Genomic DNA, 24,111 nt, shown 5'->3' on the forward strand with positions numbered 1-24,111 from the left:
TCTCCCGCTTGCTGCTTGATTACTACACTACTGGCCATTTAAATTGCAACACCAATAAGAAATGCAGATGATAAACGGGTATTCATTGGACAAGTATATTATACTAGAACTGCCATATGATTACATTTTCACGCAATTTGGGTGCATAGATCCTGAGAAATCAGTGCCCAGAACAACCACCTCTGGCCGTAATAACGGCCTTGATACGCCTGGACATTGAGGCAAACAGAGTTTGGATGGCGTGTACAAGTACAGCTGCCCATGCAGCTTCAACACGATACCACAGTTCATCAAGAGTAGTTACTGGCGTATTGTGACGAGCCCGTTGCTCGGCCACCATTGACCAGACGTTTTCAATTGGTGAGAGATCTGGAGAATGTGCTGGCCAGGACAGCTGTTGAATATTTTCTGTATCCAGAAAGACCCGTACGCGAAATTTAACCGACAGGAAGAAGATGCTGTGATATGCAAATGATTAGCTTTTCAGAGCATTCACACAAGGTTGATGCCGGTGGCGACAGCTACATTGTGCTGACATGAGCAAAGTTTCCAATCGATTTCTCATACACGAACAGCAGTTGACCGGTGAAACGTTGTTGTGATGCCTCGTGTAAGGAGGAGAAATGCGTACCATCACGTTTCCGACTTTGATAAAGGTCGGATTGTAGCCTATGGCGATTGCGGTTTATCGTATCGCAAAATTGCTGCTCGCGTTGGTCGAGATCCAGTGACTGTTAGCAGAATATGGAATCGGTGTGTTCAGGAGGGTAATACGGAACGCCGTGCTGGATCCCATCGGCCTCGTATCACTAGCAGTCGAGATGACAGGCATCTTATCCGCATGGCTGTAACGGATCGTGCAGCCACGTCTCGTTCCCGGAGTCAACAGATGGGGACATTTCCAAGACAACTACCATCTGCACGAACAGTTCGACGACGTTTGCAGCAGCATGGAGTATCAGCTCGGAGACCATCCCTGCGATTACCCTTGCCGCTGCATCACAGACAGCAGCGCCTGCGATGGTGTACTCAATGACGAATCTGGGTGCACGCCGAGCATCTGGCTCGTCACAATACACCAGTCATTACTCTTGATTAACTGTGGTATAGTGTTGAAGCTGCATGGGCAGCTGTACCTGTACACTCCATCCAAGCTCTGTTTGACTGAATGCCCAGGCGTATCAAGGCCGTTATTATGGCCAGAGGTGGTTGTTCTGGGCACTGATTTCTTAGGATCTATGCACCCAAATTGCGTGAAAATGTAATAACATGTCAGTTCTAGTATAATATATTTGTCCAATGAATACCGGTTTATCATCTTCATTTCTTCTTGGTGTAGCAATTTTAATTGTCTGTAGTGCAATCTGACAGTTATACACTGACGGGAAAAAAATCATAACACCAAGAAGAAGTTGCGTAACATAAACGAAATTTGGCAGGCGTGTTTCGACATCTGAAAGATGATGTCTATTCAAATATCTCGCCAGTCGCATAACTATGGCGCTAGTAGCGCCACTATGAGGATGCAGAAATAGTTCAAATGGCTCTGAGCACTATGGGACTCAACATGTGCGGCCATCAGTCCCCTAGAACTTTGAACTACTTAAACCTAACTAACCTAAGGACATCACACACATCCATGCCCGAGGCAGGATTCGAACCCGCGACCGTAGCGTTCACACGGATCCAGACTGACGCGCCTAGAACCGTACGGCCACACCGGCCGGCCGAGGATGCAGAACAGATTCTCTTTAAATACACTCTTTAACGGTCGTTGGTGAGCTACTGTTAGTCGAGAATGCCTTTAAGGCGACAAAACACCATTATCAAGACCTCACTGAATTTGAACGAGGTTGAGTAATAGGGCTTCGAGAAGTTGTATGTTCCTCCTCCGATACTGCAGACAGACTTGCTAGGAATGTAAACACTGTACATGATCGCTGGTAGCTGTAGTCACGAGGAAGTACAACGGGAAGAAGACCAGTCTGCGGAGGACCACGTAGCACTATCGAGAGGGAAGACCATCGTGTTCGGCGTATGGCTCTGTCGTATCCTACTGAATCTGCAGCAGCAATTTGAACCGCGGTTAGCACCACAGTCACACAACGAACCGTTACAAATTGATTACTTCATGGACTGCTCCGAGCCAGGAGTCCTGTAGCGTGCATTCTACTCACCTCAAACCACCGCCGTTTGCGACTTCAGTGGTGTCAAGCGAGAGCCCAATGGAGGGCTGTTGTCTTTTCTGATGACAGGTGGCTCTGCCTCGGAGCCAGTGCGGCCGTGTGTTGTTTAGAAAGAGGCCAGTTGAGCGCCTGGAACCAATCTGTCTGCATGCTAGACCCACTGGACCTACATCTGGAGCTACGGTCTAGGGTGCGATTTCGTATGACAGTAGGAGCACTCTCGTGGTTATCCCACGCATGCTGACTGCAAAGTTGTACGTCAGTCTGGTGATTCGACCTGTTGTGCTGTCATTCATGAACAGAATTTCCGAGGGTGTTTACCAACATGGTAACGGTTGCCCATATACCTCTGTTGTAAGACGACATACTCTAGAGAGTGTCGACTTGTTGCCTTTGCGATGTCAATCCCCAGATCTATCTCCAGTCGAGCAAATATGTGACGTCATCGGACGACAACTCCAGCGTCATCCACAAACAGCAATGGCCGTCCATGTATTGACCGATCAAGTGCAACAGGCATGGAAATGCATCCAACAAGCACATATGCGGCACAGCTGAATGCATGTACATTTGCATGCCTGCATTCAACACTTTGGTTGTTACACCGTTTATTAAAGTGTTCACATTTGCAATGGTTTATCTAGCACTTACATTAGTCTGTGATCTTGCAATGTTAATCACTTAAATATGCTACCTTCAAAAATGTATTCCCGAAATTTCATTACTCTACATTAATTGTTCTTTGCTGCTGCCATTTTCTTCCGTCGGTGTCGTTGCTTATCTAGTGTCATATGTACCTCGCCTAGAGAGTTTCATAAGAAAGTGATGATGGGGAATATAACACAGGACTTCAGTCTCAGTTGCCAGTGACGTGAATCGCGTTGAATTTAATGTAGAAGACTTCTAATTCCGTGCTCTTTTCCGAGGATGGGTACAACGTCCCCCCCCTTTTTTTTACATCATCTTACACTTTCACAGCTTCCTTGCCGTTTTTTTTCTCTTACCCCTCGTCTCTTCTCCTGCCACTCCTTCACTTTTGTCTTGTGGGCGCTTCGACGGCTATTCACGAGCCCTCGCTGCACGCTCCAGAGCACTTATTAAAGTCCAGTCTTTGATGTCACACTTTGACTTCGCATCTACGTCTGGGTCAGCAGACAGAGTCTTTGATGTTACTTTGTCGTAGTTTCTCCTTTCAGAGGAAGCCGTGCTCGAAGTATCTCGTTTATTTCTTCGCAAAGTGCGACAGCGAAAGCTGAGTTACCGTCTATTATGCTAGACGGCAGTCCTCTTTCACCGGCCCGTTTCGGTTAGATGTAAGTCAGGTATTCATTTATTTATTTTACTATCACATCACTACACAGGCGGACCTGTACTATACATAACCAGCATAGTCAGCTTCATATTTGCACAACTCACGTTTCTAGCTGCCACTGTCAACACTGTCGGATGGCGTTACTTCATCAAACATTCTGCAAAGATTCGCGATTTAATCCAATGCACTGGTACACAGAACAATGGTCAGGAACTGTTCGCCGCCACATTTCCTCCTCTTTCCAAGCAAACACTGACGACGGAATACATTATACCTCAAGGATCTGAACCGGCTACCGCGAGTTGGTGTACCGCACTAGTACGCGTAAAGTACCTTAGCTACGAAGTCATGCAGATGTGTTGGGGAGCCGTGTTGGTCCACCGCCAATCAACATTCAACAATGCACATCCCTCTCGAGATTGCCTTCAGTTGCGTCGTGTGAACTCAGTGCCCCACCATAGACACAAACATTCATGGGTTTCTTATCTAACAAGAACAAGCCGTAAGCAGGTGATGCGGTTAACACAGTAGGAACGCTAGAAGACAGTATCTATTTGCAGAATGACCTGCAGAGAATTGATGAATGGTGCACGCTCTTGCAGTTGGCCCTGAACGTAAATATACATTAGATATTGCGCATACATAGGAAAAGAAAGCGACTGTTGTACAACTACACATTTGATGAGGAACCGCTGGACACAGTATCTATCGTAAAATAACTAGGAGCAACTATCCAGGGCGACCTTAAATGGAATGACCACATAAAACAAACAGCAGGAGAAATGCCAGACTGAGATTCTCAGGAAGGATCTGAAGGAAATGTAACTCATCCACGAAGAAAGTTTCTTAAAAGGCGCTTTTTCGAGCGATTCTTGAATATTGTTCATCAGTGTGGGATATTTAGCAGGTAGGACTGATAGGAATAGAGAAGATTCAAAGAAGAGGTGCTCGTTTCGTCACGGGATAATTTAGTCGGCGCGAGAGCGTTGCCGACAGTTCAACAGACTCCATTGGCAGACGATTCAAGAAACGCTTTGAACATCGGGGAGAGGTTTACTATTGAAATTTCGAGAGAGCATTTTCCGGGAAGAATCGGACAACTTGTTACTTCCTGCCACACACATCTTGCTTACGACGAGAAAATTCGAGCAATACAGAGGGTTACTGACAATCATTCTTCTACGCCCCATTTGCGAATGGAACAGCGTAGGGGGGATCATCTAGGGGTACTAGAAGTACAGTCCGCCACACGCCATTACGTGGCTTGCGTAGTGTAATGTCAATGTAGAACGGAAAATTGGAAGAATGTGCCAAACATACAAGAAACTCCAAATTAGCATCTGAAAAATACACGGGCATAAATTAATTGAACTCAGCCTACATGATATTTTCAGATGAGCTACACGATGTGGTGTACTGAGATATCACACAAGAAGAGTTTGTGCCATTTGGTACCAGAAACGCTGTGAACGTCCGTCGGCAGCAGAAAAATCTCTGCGCGCAGACCAATCCCGCTGCACGCGAGAATCACGTATCCTGGAGCAGCAGCGCCATCAGGAAAAGAAACGCGTGCTTAAGTACCGCGCACGAGCAGTAGTTGTCAGATGCAAGTTGTAAGTCAGTCCGAGTCTTGGTGAGCAGTTCCTGTAGAACGTTCGTCGTGTCTTCAAGTCTTTAAAACGTCACGTGAGATAGAAACAGCGTCTGATAGTCAGTGGATAGTCTTCAGTAGATCTTCAGTAGAAACAGAACAGTGAATGGAATTATCGTGTATGGACAGAGACCGCCTGCATAGAGATTTATCTGAGTAGTGTTAGACTGGAACTGTTCTTCCAATAGTACATCGAGACAGAAGATAAGTTTTCTTTCGACTTTTGTTCAGAGAACATTATTTAGTTTGTTTTCAGTCCCTGTGGCTGTGGTGACCACTGTGTCCAGATGTCGTAGTGGTCAGCGCATCTGCCAAGTAAGGAGGAGTGAGGTAGGCTAATTCTGCGTTCTACAACTGCTGTAACCACCGTTACCAAATCTGAGTAGTATATTTTACTATGAATAATTCTGTGTTACTTTCACTTTGTTTGTGTGTCTGCTTCGCTAAAATCCACGCATCAATGTACCAGGATAACTTTATTAATCTTTTTGTGCGGCAGCGCCTAATTCACAACAAACGAAGGGATAAACGAAAGTGCCCTGAAAATATACTCGGAGAATACTAATCTGGTTTCTGGCCAAATACGGGCACTTCCGATCAGTCAGTTGTTTGTTATGAACAGACATAAAATTTGTTCTCATATGTCACTGCAAATTGAAACAAGAAAGTTTTCTGTAAACGATTGCTCTCTGTGATCGCCGATTGCTTGTTTAATAAGACATTGTTTCAGAATTGTATTGCAATAGCTAATGCGTGGCGAGTTTATGCAGATTATACTATGTTTTAGCAAAAGAAGGAAAATTAAAACTAGCAACAAGAGAAACATAGCCACTACTCATAACTCATGATGCGTCTTCAAATGAGAAAATCTTAACAACTTAGACAGAAATAAATCGCCAATTCTGTTGCAGTTCTGGAAGAAGGCCATAACCCATCACATTTTTAGTAGTGAACGACTGGAATGGAAACTTATCAAAGGCCGGCCGAAGTGGCCTAGCGGTTCTAGGCGCCACAGTCTGGAACCGCGCGACTGCTACGGTCGCAGGTTCGAATCCTGCCTCGGGCATGGATGTGTGTGATGTCCTTAGGTTAGTTAGGTTTAAGTAGTTCTAAGTTCTAGGGGACTGATGACCTCAGCAGTTAAGTCCCATAGTGCTCAGAGCCATTTGAACCATTTGAACTTATCAAATGACTTTCTCCCTCTTCTTCATCTGAGAAATATGAAAATGAAAAGCAAATAGTGTATAATCTTTTTGTTTCTATCACAGTTCAGAGGAGAATGGCGAATCTTCTTCACCTTAACTTTGTCTTTTGATATACTGAAGATAGATTATATATATTTATAGTCTGTTTTAAGCTTAGTGGCCGGTCGGAGTTGCCGAGCGGTTCTAGGCGCTACAGTCTGGAAACGCGCGACCGCTACGGTCGCAGGTTCGAATCCTGCCTCTGGAATGAATGTGTGTGATGTCCTTAGGTTAGGTAGGTTTAAGTAGTTCTAAGTTCCAGGGGACTGATGACCTCAGAAGTTAAGTCCCATAGTGCTCAGAGCCATTTTTTAAGCTTAGTGAATTGTCTCAAGTGGGTTATGAAGTAATGAAAATTATGTTTTCATAACCTTGTCATCCACAGATACTTTGCTGCAGAATAGAACTGACCAAGTTAACCTCTTTCGTAACTCTCAAACTGTGAACACTCTGACGGCTCGCAGGATCTTGTCAGCTGTTAGTCAGAGTTAATCTCACTCATGATGTACAAGATATTTGTGGTAAGATAATTCACTCGCTCGCTCTGTACAGGGATAAGATCGGAAAAATGGTATGTTATTTGCTGTACTTTTTCATACGCCAAATAGAACTGAGGTGCAGAAAGAAAATCCTGTGGTAAGTTTTATTCATGGCTGTTCATCATTGATGATTCATTAGGTTACGGGATTCCCCGAAAATTGGAACATAATTGGCGATTTCTTTTCATCTGAGTTGCTAAACTTTTTTCCTTCAGAGAAGTGTAATCAGTAACGAGTTCTGAGTGACGCGTACAATTATGTAATTGCCACGATAAATTTCGCTTTTTTTTCAAAAATATGGTATAAATTGCACAAACCTTGGAAGAGCTGTTGCTACAGGATGTAGTAGTGGTATCCTGGCCACTCGTCTGTTATAGGGTGCCTAGGAAGCTGTTTTCACGGATCGCTAGACAACAATTCAAGCAAATCATATTAATGGAGTTTATTACAGTAAGTGCCAACGGCCGTGCCGCAGTGGTAACACCGGTTCCCGTCAGATCACCAAAGTTAAGCGCTGTCGGGCTGGGCTAGCACTCGGATGGGTGACCATCCGGTCTGCCCAGCGCTGTTGGTAAGCGGGGAGCACTCAGCCCTTGTGAAGAAAACTGAGGAGCTACTTGACTGAGAAGTAGCGGCTCCGGTCTCGTAAACTGACATAGGGCCGGGAGAGCGGTGTGCTGACCACATGCCCCTCCATATCCGCATCCAGTGACGCCTGTGAGCTGAGGATGACACGGCGGCCAACCAGTACCGTTGGGCCTTCCAAGGCCTGTTCGGACGGAGTTTAGTTTAGTTTATTACAGTAAGTTAAACTGACAATACTTAAATTTGTGTATTCACAAAACAGGTGTCGCAAGCAAATGGCGACTTGCAAATAATCAATGTCCTTTGGTATATACAATTGCAATGCAAGCAAAACAAAAAACAGTTCATAAGTCACTGCTGTAGCGTTAATATGACGACTTGTCTTTCAATCCGGCCGCGGCTAGGCGGCGCGGTGCTCATATTCTTTTCGTGTAGTTCAAAAAATGGTTCAAATGGCTCTGAGCACTATGGGACTTAACTTCTGAGGTCATCAGTCCCCTAGAACTTAGAACTACTTAAACCTAACCAATCTAAGGACAGCACACACATACATGCCCGAGGCAGGATTCGAACCTGATACCGTAGTGGTCGCGCGGTTCCAGACTGTAGCGCCTAGAACCGCTCGGCCACACCGGCCGGCTTTTTCGTGTAGTTGCCGCTCCTGTTGTGGTGTCGTCCTTGTCAGCGTACTATTGGCTGACGTCGTCTCACAGCCCTCTCCGTTCTTACGTTTTGAATTTCGTGCCGGCGTTTGTCGTTACGCCGGAACAGATATTAAGATGGTTCAAATGGCTCTGAGCACTATGGGACTCAACTGCTGTGGTCATCAGTCCCCTAGAACTTAGAACTACTTAAACCTAACTAACCTAAGGACATCACAAACATCCATGCCCGAGGCAGGATTCGAACCTGCGACCGTAGCAGTCGCACGGTTCCTGACTGCGCGCCTAGAACCGCGAGACCATCGCGGCCGGCACAGATATTAAGACAGTTTGTTGTTAAACAAGCAATAGGCGATCAAAGAGGTCAATGCCTTACAGAACACCTCATTGTGTTGGTTTACTGTAACACAAGAGAAGAAATTTCATGTTTATTTTCACGCTAACAAATGCGCTTTTCATTAGATAGCAACGACGTTTTAAAAATCACACTATTGCATTGAATAAAATCTCGTTTCGATATCTGGAACGATTTAGGAGATATGAGGTTGTTATGAATATTTTATTCTCGTGCGCATGCTGTCGGATGTGAACGCCCCACATAAATTCTATTTTCTCGCGACAGGAGGTAGATAGAGACCTCCTCTCAAGTCTAAAGAAAAATTCAATAACACAACTAAATATCATTTGCAGCAACATACGGTGTAATACGCATCAAATGAAAAATAATAGTGACCTATATTCTCCATTGCAAACTTTTTCTAATTTCTCGCAGCATCTTACTTAAATTTGAATGTCACGCTGAGTATGACCATTAGTCAGATAATGGGCACTTTATCACGAAGCTGGCCTATAAAGATATATGAAACGTAAAAGTCGTTTTTTTATGAAAATTTTCCGTAAAATTATGTGAAAAAGACTACAGAGCTAAGGGGACGTGCATGACGTTCACCCGTGATGGCTGCGTCTTGCCACTGTTCTCTGTGTGCGCCAGTAAGCGCCTTTAGCTGCGATGGACAGCGCGGCGAGACGGCAGGCGGACTATAGGCTTTCTTTCTGTTCTTACACTTAGATAGCGAGTGCAAAACGGGCTCTAATTAAATTTTTGGTTTTTGGTCACATAGCCGCGTTTGCACGTGGGGTACTCAGTTGTCGTTGTTGTTGTTGTTGTCTTCCGTCCTGAGACCGGTTTGATGCAGCTCTCCATGCTACTCTATCCTGTGCAAGCTTCTTCATCTCCCAGTACCTACTGCAACCTACATCCTTCTGAATCTGCTTAGTATATTCATTTCTTGGTCTTACCCTCCACGCTGCCCTCCAATGCTAAATTTGTGATCCCTTGATGCCTCAGAACACGTCCTACCAACCGGTCCCTTCACGTAATTAATGCTTCCAGTTCTAAACAATTACTCCAAATGAAATTATTTATCTACGAGTGTAATAACAGGCTTTAGACTGTTTCGTTGAGCTAGAGACGAATCATGAGTGAGGCAATGTTACAGTGCCGTTTTGATGAGAATGCCACGATTTCTAAAAAGTCATGGGCTAATGTCACGCGATTACAGCTGCTACTACCTGCTGAATCAGCGATACAGATCTCAGAAGGTGATGATCTTATCTAAGTGATTCGCGGTATGTTAGAAATTGCCTCTGCTTCTAGAACTATGTATTGTCGGCACTGTGGCAGACTCTATTCGTGTAAAAAGTTAGATTTAATTTTTCACGCACTGTAACGGGTGGTTTAGATACTGTTGTCATTGCAGTATGTCGTACGATATATTTTTGGGTAACTCATCAAGCAAAGAAAAAATTTTGCGGGTCGGAAAACGTGAACTGTGCAACGTCTTTCAAAAGCTTGTTCAGGTCAGCGTATATACAAATTACTGATTCTCAGTATATTTATTCCCAGATGAAATTTGTCTTCAGTATTATATCTCTCTTTCAAAGCATATTCTCAGTTTACGGAATCAACACTAAGAAAAATCTACGTAGAGACAAACTAACCCATCTTGAGGCATAAAAGTGGTCACATAAATAATAGCTTTGCAACAATCATAAAACATTCGCCGTAATATTGATGTTTTATTGATAGCAGAATCGATTTTCGATCACATAGTGATCTTCTTCAGTGCTGTGGTGTACAAATTAAACTCAGACACTGGTATCAAGTTATCAATAACCACAAATGAGTTTTGGTTATTGATAACTTGATACCAGTGTCTGAGTTTAATTTGTACACCACAGCACTGAAGATGATCACTATGTGATATCTATGATGTTTCGTTGAAAGGTTCGCACGCTGACACTTGTTGAAATCTGCAGCAATTTGCGGAAGGGTTGCACTTCCGTCGTATTGGACGGTTCTCTTCAGTCGTCGTTGATCCGGTTCTTGCAGGATCTTTTTCCGGCCGCAGCGATGTTCGAGATTTGATGTTTTACCGGATTCCTGATATTCACGGTACACTCGTGAAATGGTCGTACTGGGAAATCCCTACTTCTTCGCTACCTCGGAGATGCTGTGTTCCGTCGCGCGTGTGCCGACTATGACACCACATTGAAACTCACTTAAGTCTTGATAACCTGCCATTGTAGTAGCAGTAACCGATCTTACAACTGCGCCAGACTGGCTGTCTTATACAGACATTGGAGACCGCAGCGCTGTATTCTGCCTGTTTACATATGTCTGTATTTGATTACGCATGACTATACCAGTTCTTTTAGCGATTCGGTGTAATATGCTGGGACCGCTACTCGGACTGTTATTGGTGTTGCTGCTGTGTCTTGAGCCTGGACGTCAGATCGATAGGCGACAACATGGGCATGCAGATATTTGTCTAAGTGCAACTTTATTCATCGAGAGCGCTATAGTTCTGACGGGCGTCCAGAGCCACACAAGACTGCAGGGACGCACGGCTCCCGCTTCCTCCTGCGACGGGGCGGTAGTACTGACCATAGGCAACGTCAGGACACGTTCTCAGCAAGTTCCTCGCTGCGCACTGTCGTGCCAGCTAGCGATTTCATACAATCCAGACTCAGCACTGTCGTTGCTAGGCAGCGCCATGAAGAAGACGCAGTGACTGCAGAACATTCGCCAATACATGGCTGGTAATTGATTGATGTTTCATTATTTCCAGACGCTATACAGGATCATTCACCCTTGTTCTCCACTCGACCTCCTGATAACAAAGCGACACTGGCTCGGGTCGTAACATCAGTAGCTCTAAAATAGGCTATCAGAACTTGAGACGAGTTCGACGATCGTGTCTATGTTTCTTGTGCACCCGGTGGAGGGGACATTGAATAATTGTGAAAGGTCATTGGAAACTTTGCCTCTAACCGAAATAGTGAAAAGCGTAGCATATTTGTGTGTCCGTGCATATAGAAGATATACTCTTGTGAAATCAGTTGGATCTTTTGAAAACAATAACAGAGAACTATTTTATATTATTACTTATTTCCAACGAGCCCAAATGAACTATCTCTGACATTGAACTCTGCTAAATGGTAGTAACTCCAAGAATATGGATTTAGGGATGTTATCTCAAACCACACAAATGATAATTTTCACACATTCACGTTTAGAATATATGGACGAACAAATAGTATAGAAAATATGACGCACGGTTGTCACAGGATAATCCGGGGAAAGTGACAGATTAAAACTTAGTTCTTGGCCACGAAACGTCTTCGGATAGCTCAGTGCGTAGAATATTATCTTTTACCACACAATAAATTCAGGAGTCCACTCATACCTAAATCAGAAGCTGAATTCATTCGCAACCCTTTCAGTGACCCTAGCTAAAAGAATTACTTTGCGTGTTATGATGTTCATGTCCCAATCTCTGGAATTGGAGCACTACTCTTCATGTACAGATATTTTTGTATGGGGTTGTTGTGCGTTTTTGGAATTTTGTATGCCGACAAATCTTCAAGATATTTGATATAGCCCTATAGGTTTATGTGCTGCACATCACTTTTGTTGAAGGTATCGTGTGTCGGGTGACAGAAATCAAATCCATACAGCAGTACCTAAGGACGGTTCGCAAATCCCCATAAGATGGGGATGAAAGTTGAAATTTCAAATACAGTTGTGCCAGCTAGAGCAATCTTTTGTACAGAAGTCAATGACGCCTCTTAACCACATATCCACAATTATTTTGCAAGTGGTTCAATTGCGGATGCAGATGTGCTGGAACGAGGTTGCTTCTGTTATGCCCGCATCTCGTGGTCGTGCGGTAGCGTTCTCGCTTCCCACGCCCGGGTTCCCGGGTTCGATTCCCGGCGGGGTCAGCGATTTTCTCTGCCTCGTGATGGCTGGGTGTTGTGTGCTGTCCTTAGGTTAGTTAGGTTTAAGTAGTTCTAAGTTCTAGGGGACTGATGACCATAGATGTTAAGTCCCATAGTACTCAGAGCCATTTGAACCATTTTTAGCTTCTTTTATCGTGTATTTTGACTCGTATCCATCCTGTTAATTACGATACACGTCGTATTTGGAGTTTGTGTTCACGGACGATTAAAGTAACTCGATGGTCAATACTAGCCCTTCGGCGGTCGGTAGTAATTCGTTTTTCTGTCATGCGGACTTCGGGGCTATACTGAACTGGGAAAGAGCCCCGTCGAGTGGGAGCTGCCACTCAACGCCGTTCAGTGGCTCACATTTACTTATGAAAGAGAACAGACATCAGGACGAATACTAACTCAACAAATCAGTTGTACTTTTAGTTACATTTCACTAGCAGTACTGTATAGTATGGAATGGTAAGCTAAGGTTATCATACGTTTTCAATGTCGCATCTGTAAGTCAACTGCCCGTGCTCGACAAATACTGATGGTTAACAGCTATGAAAAGATAAGCAGTTCACTAAGAAGCCAAGATAGTACACTATTAGTCGTAAAAATAAAAGACGTATATTAACCAAATAATTTATCCTAAATTGACTGAGAACCGTTAAAGTATTAGATAAATATGTGAAGTGAAAAGTAATTGTTTTCTTTTTTCCCTTTGAAACTAACAATGTCTAATAGGAGTGGATTTTGTAATATTTCTGGCTTAATCAGCTAACATATTAGGCTCCAAGAATCTGTTCCCAGAGCAGTGGAGATGCAAGAGGTATATAGATGTGGAAATGTGGTATGAGGTACCTGTGACAGATGTTAGATTCGGTACCATTCCCGTGAGAAAAACCGCCTGCATAATGCTACTGCTCTGTGATTGGCTACTTTGTTCGGAGCAAGGGCGTCAAAACGTTAAGGTATAGTTATTATTATTAGTTAAACTACTCATTGGAATGACTTCACTTTTTAATATAAATATCTCTCAACAGCTGACTATCAATCAGTCATTTTAGAATTATTAAAAACAATTTAAATCAAAAACAAAAGACTGACGAAATTGCAGCCGGAGCACTTCGGAAGCGTTCGGGTCACGACTTTTCTGGTATGGCGCGCGAAGTGTTTCGGGCTGTTCGTCACTCTGCATGAGGCAGTCGAGAGGAACAGACATGCTGTCTATCGTAGGATGTGTTTCCAATTTTTATTTAAGTTCCTGTTCGTCACTCTGGATTAGGTAGTCGAGATGTACAGTCATATTATCTGTGGCAGGTTGTGTTTGCCAGTATTCAGTAATAAAAGATTCACTCCGGTAGTCATGAGACACAGACACGTGCCGCAAACAGTGTAAAGATACATTTTCGTAAACATTATGTTTGATCATGTACTTTGCTGTATCAGAAGGTGTTGTATTAAGAGCATGTAGTCTTCTCGTGTGGCTATATTAAAATACGCGAGTGGCATCCCAAAGAAGTGATACATTATTTCAGAACAGAACCTCGCTAAAAGTCAGTTTCAGCCTCAAGATACAGAACCTACGACCTGCGTGCTGTTTTCTGCGCTGGGGACATCAACTTGAAGACAGCAGGTTAGTGAACTATAAGAGAACCTTCGTATTCCACACAGTGCAGTGGAAACAACTAGGCGCCTCACGTGTACTGCATGCACAGAACAAATGTGCTCAGTGAAACGTCATCTGCAGTAATGCAGAGGAGGTAAAGGAGGATGATCGTTATTAACACCAACAATCAGTTCATTCTTCCTTTCTTGCCGTAATTTCACAGAGTAAGTTGCACATTATTATGGCTGTCCAAGTAACTTTTATTGAATACTACACTACATTAAAAAGGACACAGATTTTTCTATGTGGTCGCCATGTCTACGCACACAGCAGTCGGAAAGTTTCACCAATCGTTCAGTTCCTCGACGATTGAAATCTGCTCCTCGGTTACGGAGCAGTTCTAGAACCGATGTCTAAACGTTCTTATCGTTGGAAAAACTCTTCTCCGCCGCTCCCTCCCCCGCTACCGCCAACCAAATGTCCTTTCTGCTTGCCGAAAATGTGGTAATCGCAAGGTAAATAAAATGTCGTTTGATTAGGTCCTCCCGTCGGGTAGACCGTCCGCCGGGTGCAGGTCTTTCGATTTGACGCCACTTCGGGGAGTTGCGCGTCGAAGGGGATGAAATGATGATGATTAGAACAACACAACACCCAGTCGCTGAGCGGAAAAAAACTCCGACCCAGACGGGAATCGAACCCGCGCCCTCAGTACTGACATTCTGTCGCGTTGACCACTTTTTTTTTAATCTCATTTTGTTCGTTTTCGTTCGTTGCATCTGCTCTGGTCAGACGTCCTAAGACATCCGTTTCAGTTCGTCGTTGATCAATTAACTCAGGTCTTTTTATTACAGGGGGCAGACAACCCTCTGACCGAACACGCTGAGCTACCGTTTCGGCTGTTCGCTCAGCTACCGGGGGCGGACAATCCGTGCTCTTTGAAGGGGTGAGTAGTATTTTGCCCGTCGAGCCTAGTTGTAGAGGGAGCCTCGCTGGCGTACCATGGCAACGGCGTTGTCGGCGGCGGAGCGGTAGTACTCGCGGTACCAGGCGCTGTTGTCGCCGACGAAGAAGGTCTCCGCGAGGGCGCCGGCGACGCGCTGCCGGAAGCGCTGGGGGCGGCGGCGCTTCATGGCGAGCGCGAGCCCGTGCAGGCGCGCCAGCTGGCGCAGCGCGGCGCCGCAGTGCGCGGCGTCGAGGCCGCGGCGGCGGTCCGCCATGCGGAAGCCGCGCTCCGCCAGGTCCTCCAGCACCAGCAGGTCCCCGCGCGCCAGCAGGCAGCGCGCCACGCCGCGCCACGCGCCGCCGCCGCCCGCCTCGCGCTGCAACAACAACACCACCAGCACCATCTGATGCCGCCCCACTCACAGCAGTTCTGCCGCCAAACACGCAGGCAACAAGCTGCTTTCAATAAAAATCGCTCCATGTGTCCTTAATGCCGTATCTACTGGCCACAGCATACACTACTGGCCATTACAATTGCTACAGCAAGAAGAAATGCAGATGATAAACGGGTATTCATTGGAAAAATATATTATACTAGAACTTACATGTGATTACATTTTCACGCAACTAGGGTGCATAGATCCTGAGAAATCAGTACCCAGAACAACCACCTCTGGCCGTAACAACGGCTTTGATACGCGTGGGCATTGAGTCAAACAGAGCTTGGATGGCGTGTACAGGTACAGCTGCCCATGCAGCTTCAACACGATACCACAGTTCATCAAGAGTAGTGACTGGCCTATTGTAACGAGCCAGTTGCTCGGCCACCATTGACCAGACATTTTCAATTGGTGAGAGATCTGGAGAATGTGCTGGCCAGGGCAGCAGTCTAACATTTTCTGTGTCCAGAAATGCCGGTACAGGACCTGCAACATGCGGTCGTGCATTATCGTGCTGAAATGTAGGGCTTCGCAGGGATCGAATGAAGGGTAGAGCGGCCAGCCGCGGTGGTCTAGCGGTTCTAGGCGCTCAGTCCGGAACCGCGCGACTACTACGGTCGCAGGTTCGAATCCTGCCTCGGGCGTGGATGTGTGTGATTTCCTTAGGTTAGTTAGGTTTAAGTAGTTCTAAGTTCTAGGGGACTGATGACCTCAGATGTTACGTCCCATAGTGCTCAGAGCCATTTGAAGGGTAGAGCTACGGGTCGTAACACACCTGAAATGTAACGTCCACTGTTCAAAGTGCCGTCAGTGCGAACAAGAGGTGACCGAGACGTGTAAACAATGGCACCCCATACCATCACGCTGGGTGATACGCCAGTATGGCGATGACGAATAAACGCTTCCAATGTGCGTTCACCGCGGTGTCGCCAAACACGGATACGAGCATGATGATGCTGTAAACAGAACCTGGATTAGTCCAAAAAAATGACGTTTTGCCATTAGTGCACCCAGGTTCGTCGTTGAGTACACCATCGCAGGCGCTCGTGTCTGTGATGCACCGCCAAGGGTAACCGCAGCCATGGTCTCCGAGCTGATACTCCATGCTGCTGCAAACGTCGTCGAACTGTTACGTGCAGATGGTTGTTGTCTTGGAAACGTCCCCATCTGTTGACTCAGGGATCGAGACGTGGCTGCACGATCCGTTCCAGCCATGAGGATAAGATGTCTGTCATCTCGACTGCTAGTGATACGAGGCCGTTGGGATCCAGCATGGCGTACCGTATTATCCTCCTGAACCCACCTATTCCATATGCTGCTAACAGTCACTGGATCTCGACCAACGTGAACAGCAATGTCGCGATACGACAAACCGTAATCGCGATAGGCTACAATCCGACCTTTATCAAAGTCGGAAACGTGATGGTACGCATTTCTCCTCCTTACACGAGGAATCACAACAACGTTTCAACAGGCAACGCCGGTCAACTGCTGTTTGTGTATGAGAAATTGGTTGGAAGCTTTCCTCATGTCAGCACGTTGTAGATGTCGCCACCGGCGTCAACCATGTGTGAATGCTCTGAAAAGCTAATCATTTGCATATCACAGCATCTTCTTCCTGTCGGTTAAATTTAGCGTCCGTAGCACATCATCTTCGTGGTGTAGCAATTTTAATGGCCAGTAGTGTACATTGTCAGCAATGCTTGTAAAATTATTTATCACAAACAGTGCATGTTTGTGAGGCATATTGAGTCTCACCTTTACCGCCGTTAAAGATGTAGGCCGAAGCAATGAATTAAAATTTTTATCAGCTCTGGGATTCTAACGCAGGTTCATGTTTACTAAGGCAAACGCGCTAGCATTTACGCCACATTCACACTGCAGCTACCACCGCTGCGTGGCCTACATTAGTGTGAGGAGGAAGACGTATTGTCTGTGCCAGCTGCCATTTCAATGTGGCGTAATGGCTAGCATCTGCCTTAGCAAGCAGGAACCTGGTTGGAATCCCTACGCTGAAAAAAATGTTGATTCATTGCTCTAACCTACATCATTATCGTAGATAAAGGTGAAACTGAGTATGACTTAGGGACATCAAGTGCATGTGATAAGTACTGGGCGATGCAGATAAATGTAGCCTGTGTAAGTACAAAGGAAATTCAGTAAAATTACAGAAATGAAGAACTGAAATGGACGTATCATTTATTTACAATGAAAGATATAGTGAAAAAAATTATAGAATACACTACTGGAAATGGAAAAAAGAACACATTGACACCGGTGTGTCAGACCCACCATACTTGCTCCGGACACTGCGAGAGGGCTGTGCAAGCAATGATCACACGCACGGCACAGCGGACACACCAGGAACCGCGGTGTTGGCCGTCGAATGGCGCTAGCTGCGCAGCATTTGTGCACCGCCGCCGTCAGTGTCAGCCAGTTTGCCGTGGCATACGGAGCTCCATCGCAGTCTTTAACACTGGTAGCATGCCGCGACAGCGTGGACGTGAACCGTATGTGCAGTTGACGGACTTTGAGCGAGGGCGTATAGTGGGCATGCGGGAGGCCGGGTGGACGTACCGCCGAATTGCTCAACACGTGGGGCGTGAGGTCTCCACAGTACATCGATGTTGTCGCCAGTGGTCGGCGGAAGGTGCACGTGCCCGTCGACCTGGGACCGGACCGCAGCGACGCACGGATGCACGCCAAGACCGTAGCATCCTACGCAGTGCCGTAGGGGACCGCACCGCCACTTCCCAGCAAATTAGGGACACTGTTGCTCCTGGGGTATCGGCGAGGACCATTCGCAACCGTCTCCATGAAGCTGGGCTACGGTACCGCACACCGTTAGGCCGTCTTCCGCTCACGCCCCAACATCGTGCAGCCCGCCTCCAGTGGTGTCGCGACAGGCGTGAATGGAGGGACGAATGGAGACGTGTCGTCTTCAGCGATGAGAGTCGCTTCTGCCTTGGTGCCAATGATGGTCGTATGCGTGTTTGGCGCCGTGCAGGTGAGCGCCACAATCAGGACTGCATACGACCGAGGCACACAGGGCCAACACCCGGCATCATGGTGTGGGGAGCGATCTCCTACACTGGCCGTACACCACTGGTGGTCGTCGAGGGGACAATGAATAGTGCACGGTACATCCAAACCGTCATCGAACCCATCGTTCTACCATTCCTAGACCGGCAAGGGAACTTGCTATTCCAACAGGACAATGCACGTCCGCATGTATCCCGTGCCACCCAACGTGCTCTAGAAGGTGTAAGTCAACTACCCTGGCCAGCAAGATCTCCGGATCTGTCCCCCATTGAGCATGTTTGGGACTGGATGAAGCGTCGTCTCACGCAGTCTGCACGTCCAGCACGAACGCTGGTCCAACTGAGGCGCCAGGTGGAAATGGCATGGCAAGCCGTTCCACAGGACTACATCCAGCATCTCTACGATCGTCTCCATGGGAGAATAGCAGCCTGCATTGCTGCGAAAGGTGGATATACACTGTACTAGTGCCGACATTGTGCATGCTCTGTTGCCTGTGTCTATGTGCCTGTGGTTCTGTCAGTGTGATCATGTGATGTATCTGACCCCTGAAATGATTCAATAAAGTTTCCCCTTCCTGGGACAATGAATTCACGGTGTTCTTATTTCAATTTCCAGGAGTGTATATTGAAACTGACCCCCCGCAATATCAGTACGCAGCTGTGCACGTCTAAACATACTCAGGTACACCCGGCATAAAGTTCGGATATCGATGGCGACAACCTCACGGCTAATATTGCCTTTAGATTTATGTATTGCGTGTGGATTTGCTTCTTAGACATTGCTCTTTATGTTAAACCTCATGAAAAAAATCACATGTTTTTAGATCCGACGAACGTGGTGCCCATTAATGTTTGCTGACAGTTCGTTCCTCAGTGAAGACATCATGGACTCAAAATGGTTCAAATGGCTCTGAGCACTATGGGACTTAACATCTGAGGTCATCAGTCCGCTATAACTTAGAACTACTTAAACCTAACTAACCTAAGGACATCACACACATCCATGCCCGAGGCAGGATTCGAACCTGCGACCGTAGCGGTCACGCGGTTCCAGACTGTAGCGCCTAGAACCGCTCGGCCACTTCGGCCGGCGGAAAAGCTTTGTTTCGCACGTTTGTGAGATTGAGGTCACCGTTCCGGAACTGTAGGGTTAACGTGTCATATTTGATCTTAAATAACATTCCAGTACTAGCATGATAACCAACGGCAGCCATGAGGCGGTCTGCAATACCCTTCGGTATTGGTAGGATCTGCGCTAAATGGGAAGTCGTGATGCTACGTGAACGTTGGTTTATGCCACACATTGGACCATGTCAAAGGCTCTCAGTGAGTTGTTGCGTATCGTCAGACGAACATTCTGCAGAACCAAACATCGATTTTTTCATCATAGAGTGGTCACTGACTCACCATGTTAGGATTCTCCGTTGGCCAGCACCTCGTGTTTTGTGATTCACGTAACCAGAAAGATGAAACCATGCTTCAGCACTCATGATGTAATGGAAAAGGTCTAACAAACCATCGTTGATGTTATTGAAAAGCCACGTGCAGTAATCTACAGTTTTCTGCCTGTCATCCTCCCGTGACTGCTGCACACCCGTCACATGATATGACTTCAAATTAAGACTTTTTTTTCAGTATTCGCTTGCAACTCCTCCTACTTACAAGTGCCTGTTGGGCCAGTTTACGTGTAGACTTCTTTTGGCTCCGAATAATTCTTATGTGAATGTCTCCAATAACTTCTGGTGTGCGAACTGAAGGAATTCTTTGTCGCTTCACATTTTGCAGAGAACTATAAATGGGGACTCTGTATTGCTCTCTTTCCTGGTAGTCATCTGTGCGGATACTCGACCTGTAAAATTCCGCGAGTTTCCTTAATCGATCCTGTTTTCATATATGCTTCCACAATTTGATTTCTTTCTTCTATTGAGAAAGTCGTTTTGCAGACCGCAAAGAGAAATGTCTACCTTCACTGATGAACTAAACTGAAACGCTGACAGAAGAATGCTAACAATCGGTTAGTGTATAAAACTGTCGATTTCATTAGCTTTTTAACGCTACTTCGGAAATCGAAATGGATTCGCATTCAAAGGGGAGGCGAACTACTTTCGACTGCGCCATTCTTATATTACCTGTGCGTGAGGTACAGGCAGGATTAACACCGTTTAGCTCACTGCCAGGGTGCTATCCCAGTATTGGAGAGCCTCTGTGATAGTGATTAAAATTTAGAAGAGTTAACGGCCTTTCATATATCTTACATGGGAAACTCCCCATTGCACGCAATTCAGATTTCGTTGTAAGGTGGCCCAGAGGATAGCCTGTCAAAAACTGAACACAGATCACGCATGAAAACAGGAATAAGATGTAATGAACTGTGAAACAAAAAGCAAAATAGAAACACAGAACGGTCCAAGAAAAAGAAGTGCAATGAAGAAAGCCTGTATCAGCACCGGCGTCTTGGGTGCGTGGTCACAGTGTTGGACTGCCACGCGGGCGAGCTGTGTGCAAAACTTCTTCGTGCCATTTATTTTATTTTTTTCACAACATTATGGACTCTCCGTCCGGTTACTGAAATGTTTGCTCTTTTTCTGTAGTCTTGGCAGTTGTCATACTATTTATTGGTTTTAGAATAAACGTGTGAACTACGCCACAACAAAGAAATTCAAGAGTCAAGCTTTACAAAACGGAACGCAACTTTAAAAACTTTGAAAACATATGTTTTAACAGAGCACAGAGGAACTATGTAATTGTGAAACTGTTGCGTCCATTTGTTGCAGCTTATGTGTCATACTATTGTGTTTTCATCATTTCCTTGGGAGTGATCAAATTCACATTGAACTACAACAGCCGGCCGCGGTGGTCTCGCGGTTCTAGGCGCGCAGTCCGGAACCGTGCGACTGCAACGGTCGCAGGTTCGAATCCTGCCTCGGGCATGGATGTGTGTGATGTCCTTAGGTTAGTTAGGTTTAAGTAGTTCTAAGTTCTAGGGGACTAATGACCACAGCAGTTGAGTCCCATAGTGCTCAGAGCCATTTGAACCATTTTTTTTTAACTACAACAAGCAAGGAGGTATACCTCACTCACTAACCAGCCTTACAGATTAGGTGCGTCGATAAGGGATTCCTATCATATGACGCACGTGCTGTCACTAACGCCTTGTATCCGGTGGATGATTCGGTTGAGTTGTTGCCTTGTCATCAAACGTTTGAGGTTACCGTTCGAAAGCCACATCCTTTCGACTGCTAATAGAGTAGTTCCGCGGGATCAACTGTCATTATAGGTCCCTACCTTATACCTCGCTGTTGAAAACGGACGTTACACCACGATATAGACATAAATTTTAATAAAGCGAAAAGCGGGAAAAAAAGTTGGCACGAGGGAGGTTTGAACACGTGTTGCTCACTTAGCAGTCCAACCCCGAAACCACTTTACCACGACACCACGTGCCTCACGGTCTCCTCTAAATTACACTTCTGCATCTTGAACCGTTCACTGACACTATTTTTCTTTTTTTTTCACAGTGCAGTACACCTTCTTCCTGTTTTCATGTTGGATCTGCATTCCGTTTTTGAAAGGCTATCCATGGGTCCTCTTACCACTAAATCTGAAGGAGGTGCGACAGGGAGTTTCCCTTGTTAGTAAGTACAAGACGTAGGTTCGAATCCCTATGATGGCTCAAATTTTGATTCATTGTTTCGGCCTACATTATTATTGTTTGTAAAACTGTTGGAAACCGTCAACTAACTGTGATGGTTCAATCAGTGGGGTGTTATTCGAAAGGCATGTGCCAACGCAGTACCTATCAGTAATTGATTAAAGAGGAACGAGGGAAACAAGTTTCCTCGGCCACCCTGAGTAAAATACCTCCATGGCTAATGATCCCTTGCGGAAGAGAACGTTCTGTGTATTGCACAGAAGCTTGGTGCAGCTGGAAAGCGGCTAAGCGCTCACGTTCAAGAGCCTAGGAAACACTGCACCCAGTAAAGCTGACCTGTGCACGGGAATGTGCTCTAAAAAGCTGTGACGCATTTACAACGGGACGTGCCTACTCTTAATTACTGATTTCTTCCAAATTTATGGTTTTGCAGGACTTGGTCAGAAATAAAAATGACAGAATTTACGAGTTCCAGATGGCAAAGCATCTACAAAGAAAGTAATCTTGGCGCTGGTCGCGTGAGATATTAGACATTTATAGGAGCGTTGTCTCAACGTAGCGGTTGGCGCAATGGAAAGAGTACAGAAGTGTATTAAGAGTGTCGTGGTTCAATCATGACGGGGACACTTTTTTAATTTTTCTGTGTTTTCTGTTTTTACGATACTTGCACTGCAAATAACCGTAATAATGCTCAGTGTATTGTAGTTATTAATTTGTTCACAAGAGGCATAAAAAGGAGAGGCAAAAAATTTGGGATTACAAATAATTTCCAAGAAAGGATTGTACTAACAGTGTCCTCGAGGACACTGCAAATAATTATTCAAGGAGGAATTGTAACCGTACAGGACTTCCGTTTGTGGAACTTTGACATTTGAGCAGCCCCAAGTGATAGTAAGTTCCCTGTTTTGATGTGTAAATCATCAAGTGTAAAATAACAAAAGAATCTAATTTTACAAACGGAGTTCAAGGGTACACCTTTTAATTCCAACCCGGAAATTAATTTACAGTCGCAAATTTCTATTTACTTCCTGCTTTCATACTCATAGCATAATTTTAATAAATACAACATATTGAGCATTACCTCGTTTTATTTGTAGTATAAGTAACTTAAAAATTGAAAATAGAAAATATTTCTACACTGTGTGATAAAAAGTATCCGGATACCCGCAAAAACACGTTTTTCACATTAGGTGCATTGTGCTGCCACCTACTGACAGGTACTTCATATCAGCGACCTCAGTAGTTACTAGACATCGTGAAAGAGCAGAATGGGGCACTCCGCGGAACTGACAGACTTCGAACGTGGTCACATGATTGGGTGTCACTTGTGTCATGTGACAGTACGCGAGATTTCCACACACTTAAACGTCCCTAGGACCATTGTTTCCGATGTGATAGTGAAGTGGAAACTTGAAGGGACACGTGTAGCACAAAAGCGTACAGGCTGACCTCGTCTGTTGACTGACAGAGACCGCCGACAGTTGAAGAGAGTCGTAATGTTTAATAGGCAGACATCTATCCAGACCATCACACAGGAATTCCAAACTACATCAGGATCCACTGTAAGTAATCTGACAGTTAGGCAGGAGGTGAGAAGACTTGGATTTCATGGTGGAGCAGCTGCTCATAAGCCACACATCAAGCCGGTAAATGCCAAACTAAGCATTGCTTGGTGTAAAGAGCGTAAACATTGGACGACTGAACAGTGGAAAAACGTTGTGCGGAGTGATGAATCGCGGTACACAATGTGGCGATCCGATAGCTGGGTGTGGGTTTGGCGAACGCCCGGTGAACGTCATCTGCCAGCGGGTGTAGGGCTAACAGTAAAATTCATGGTCATGTTTTTTATGGAGGGGGCTTGCACCCCTAGTTGTTTTGCGTGGCACTTTCACAGCACAGGCCTACATAGATGTTTTAAGCACCTTTTTGCTTCTCACTGTTGAAGAGGAATTCGGGGATGGCGATTGCAT

The 24,111-nt window shown here is 45.5% G+C and overlaps 1 protein-coding gene and 1 pseudogene across 1 annotated transcript in view; one reads left to right on the forward strand and one right to left on the reverse strand.

The window, feature by feature from the left end:
• LOC126259745 (uncharacterized) overlaps positions 1–24,111 on the reverse strand; it is a 333,725-nt gene that overhangs the window by 116,326 nt on the left and 193,288 nt on the right. The window contains exon 3 of the mRNA XM_049956735.1: positions 15,065–15,385. Coding sequence (XP_049812692.1) covers positions 15,065–15,385 — 321 coding nt within the window. The remainder of the gene's footprint in view (positions 1–15,064; positions 15,386–24,111) is intronic.
• On the forward strand, positions 7,389–7,506 carry LOC126261055 (5S ribosomal RNA; annotated as a pseudogene).

Source organism: Schistocerca nitens, chromosome 5, assembly GCF_023898315.1.
Source record: "Schistocerca nitens isolate TAMUIC-IGC-003100 chromosome 5, iqSchNite1.1, whole genome shotgun sequence".
Taxonomy (NCBI): Eukaryota; Metazoa; Arthropoda; class Insecta; order Orthoptera; family Acrididae; genus Schistocerca; species Schistocerca nitens.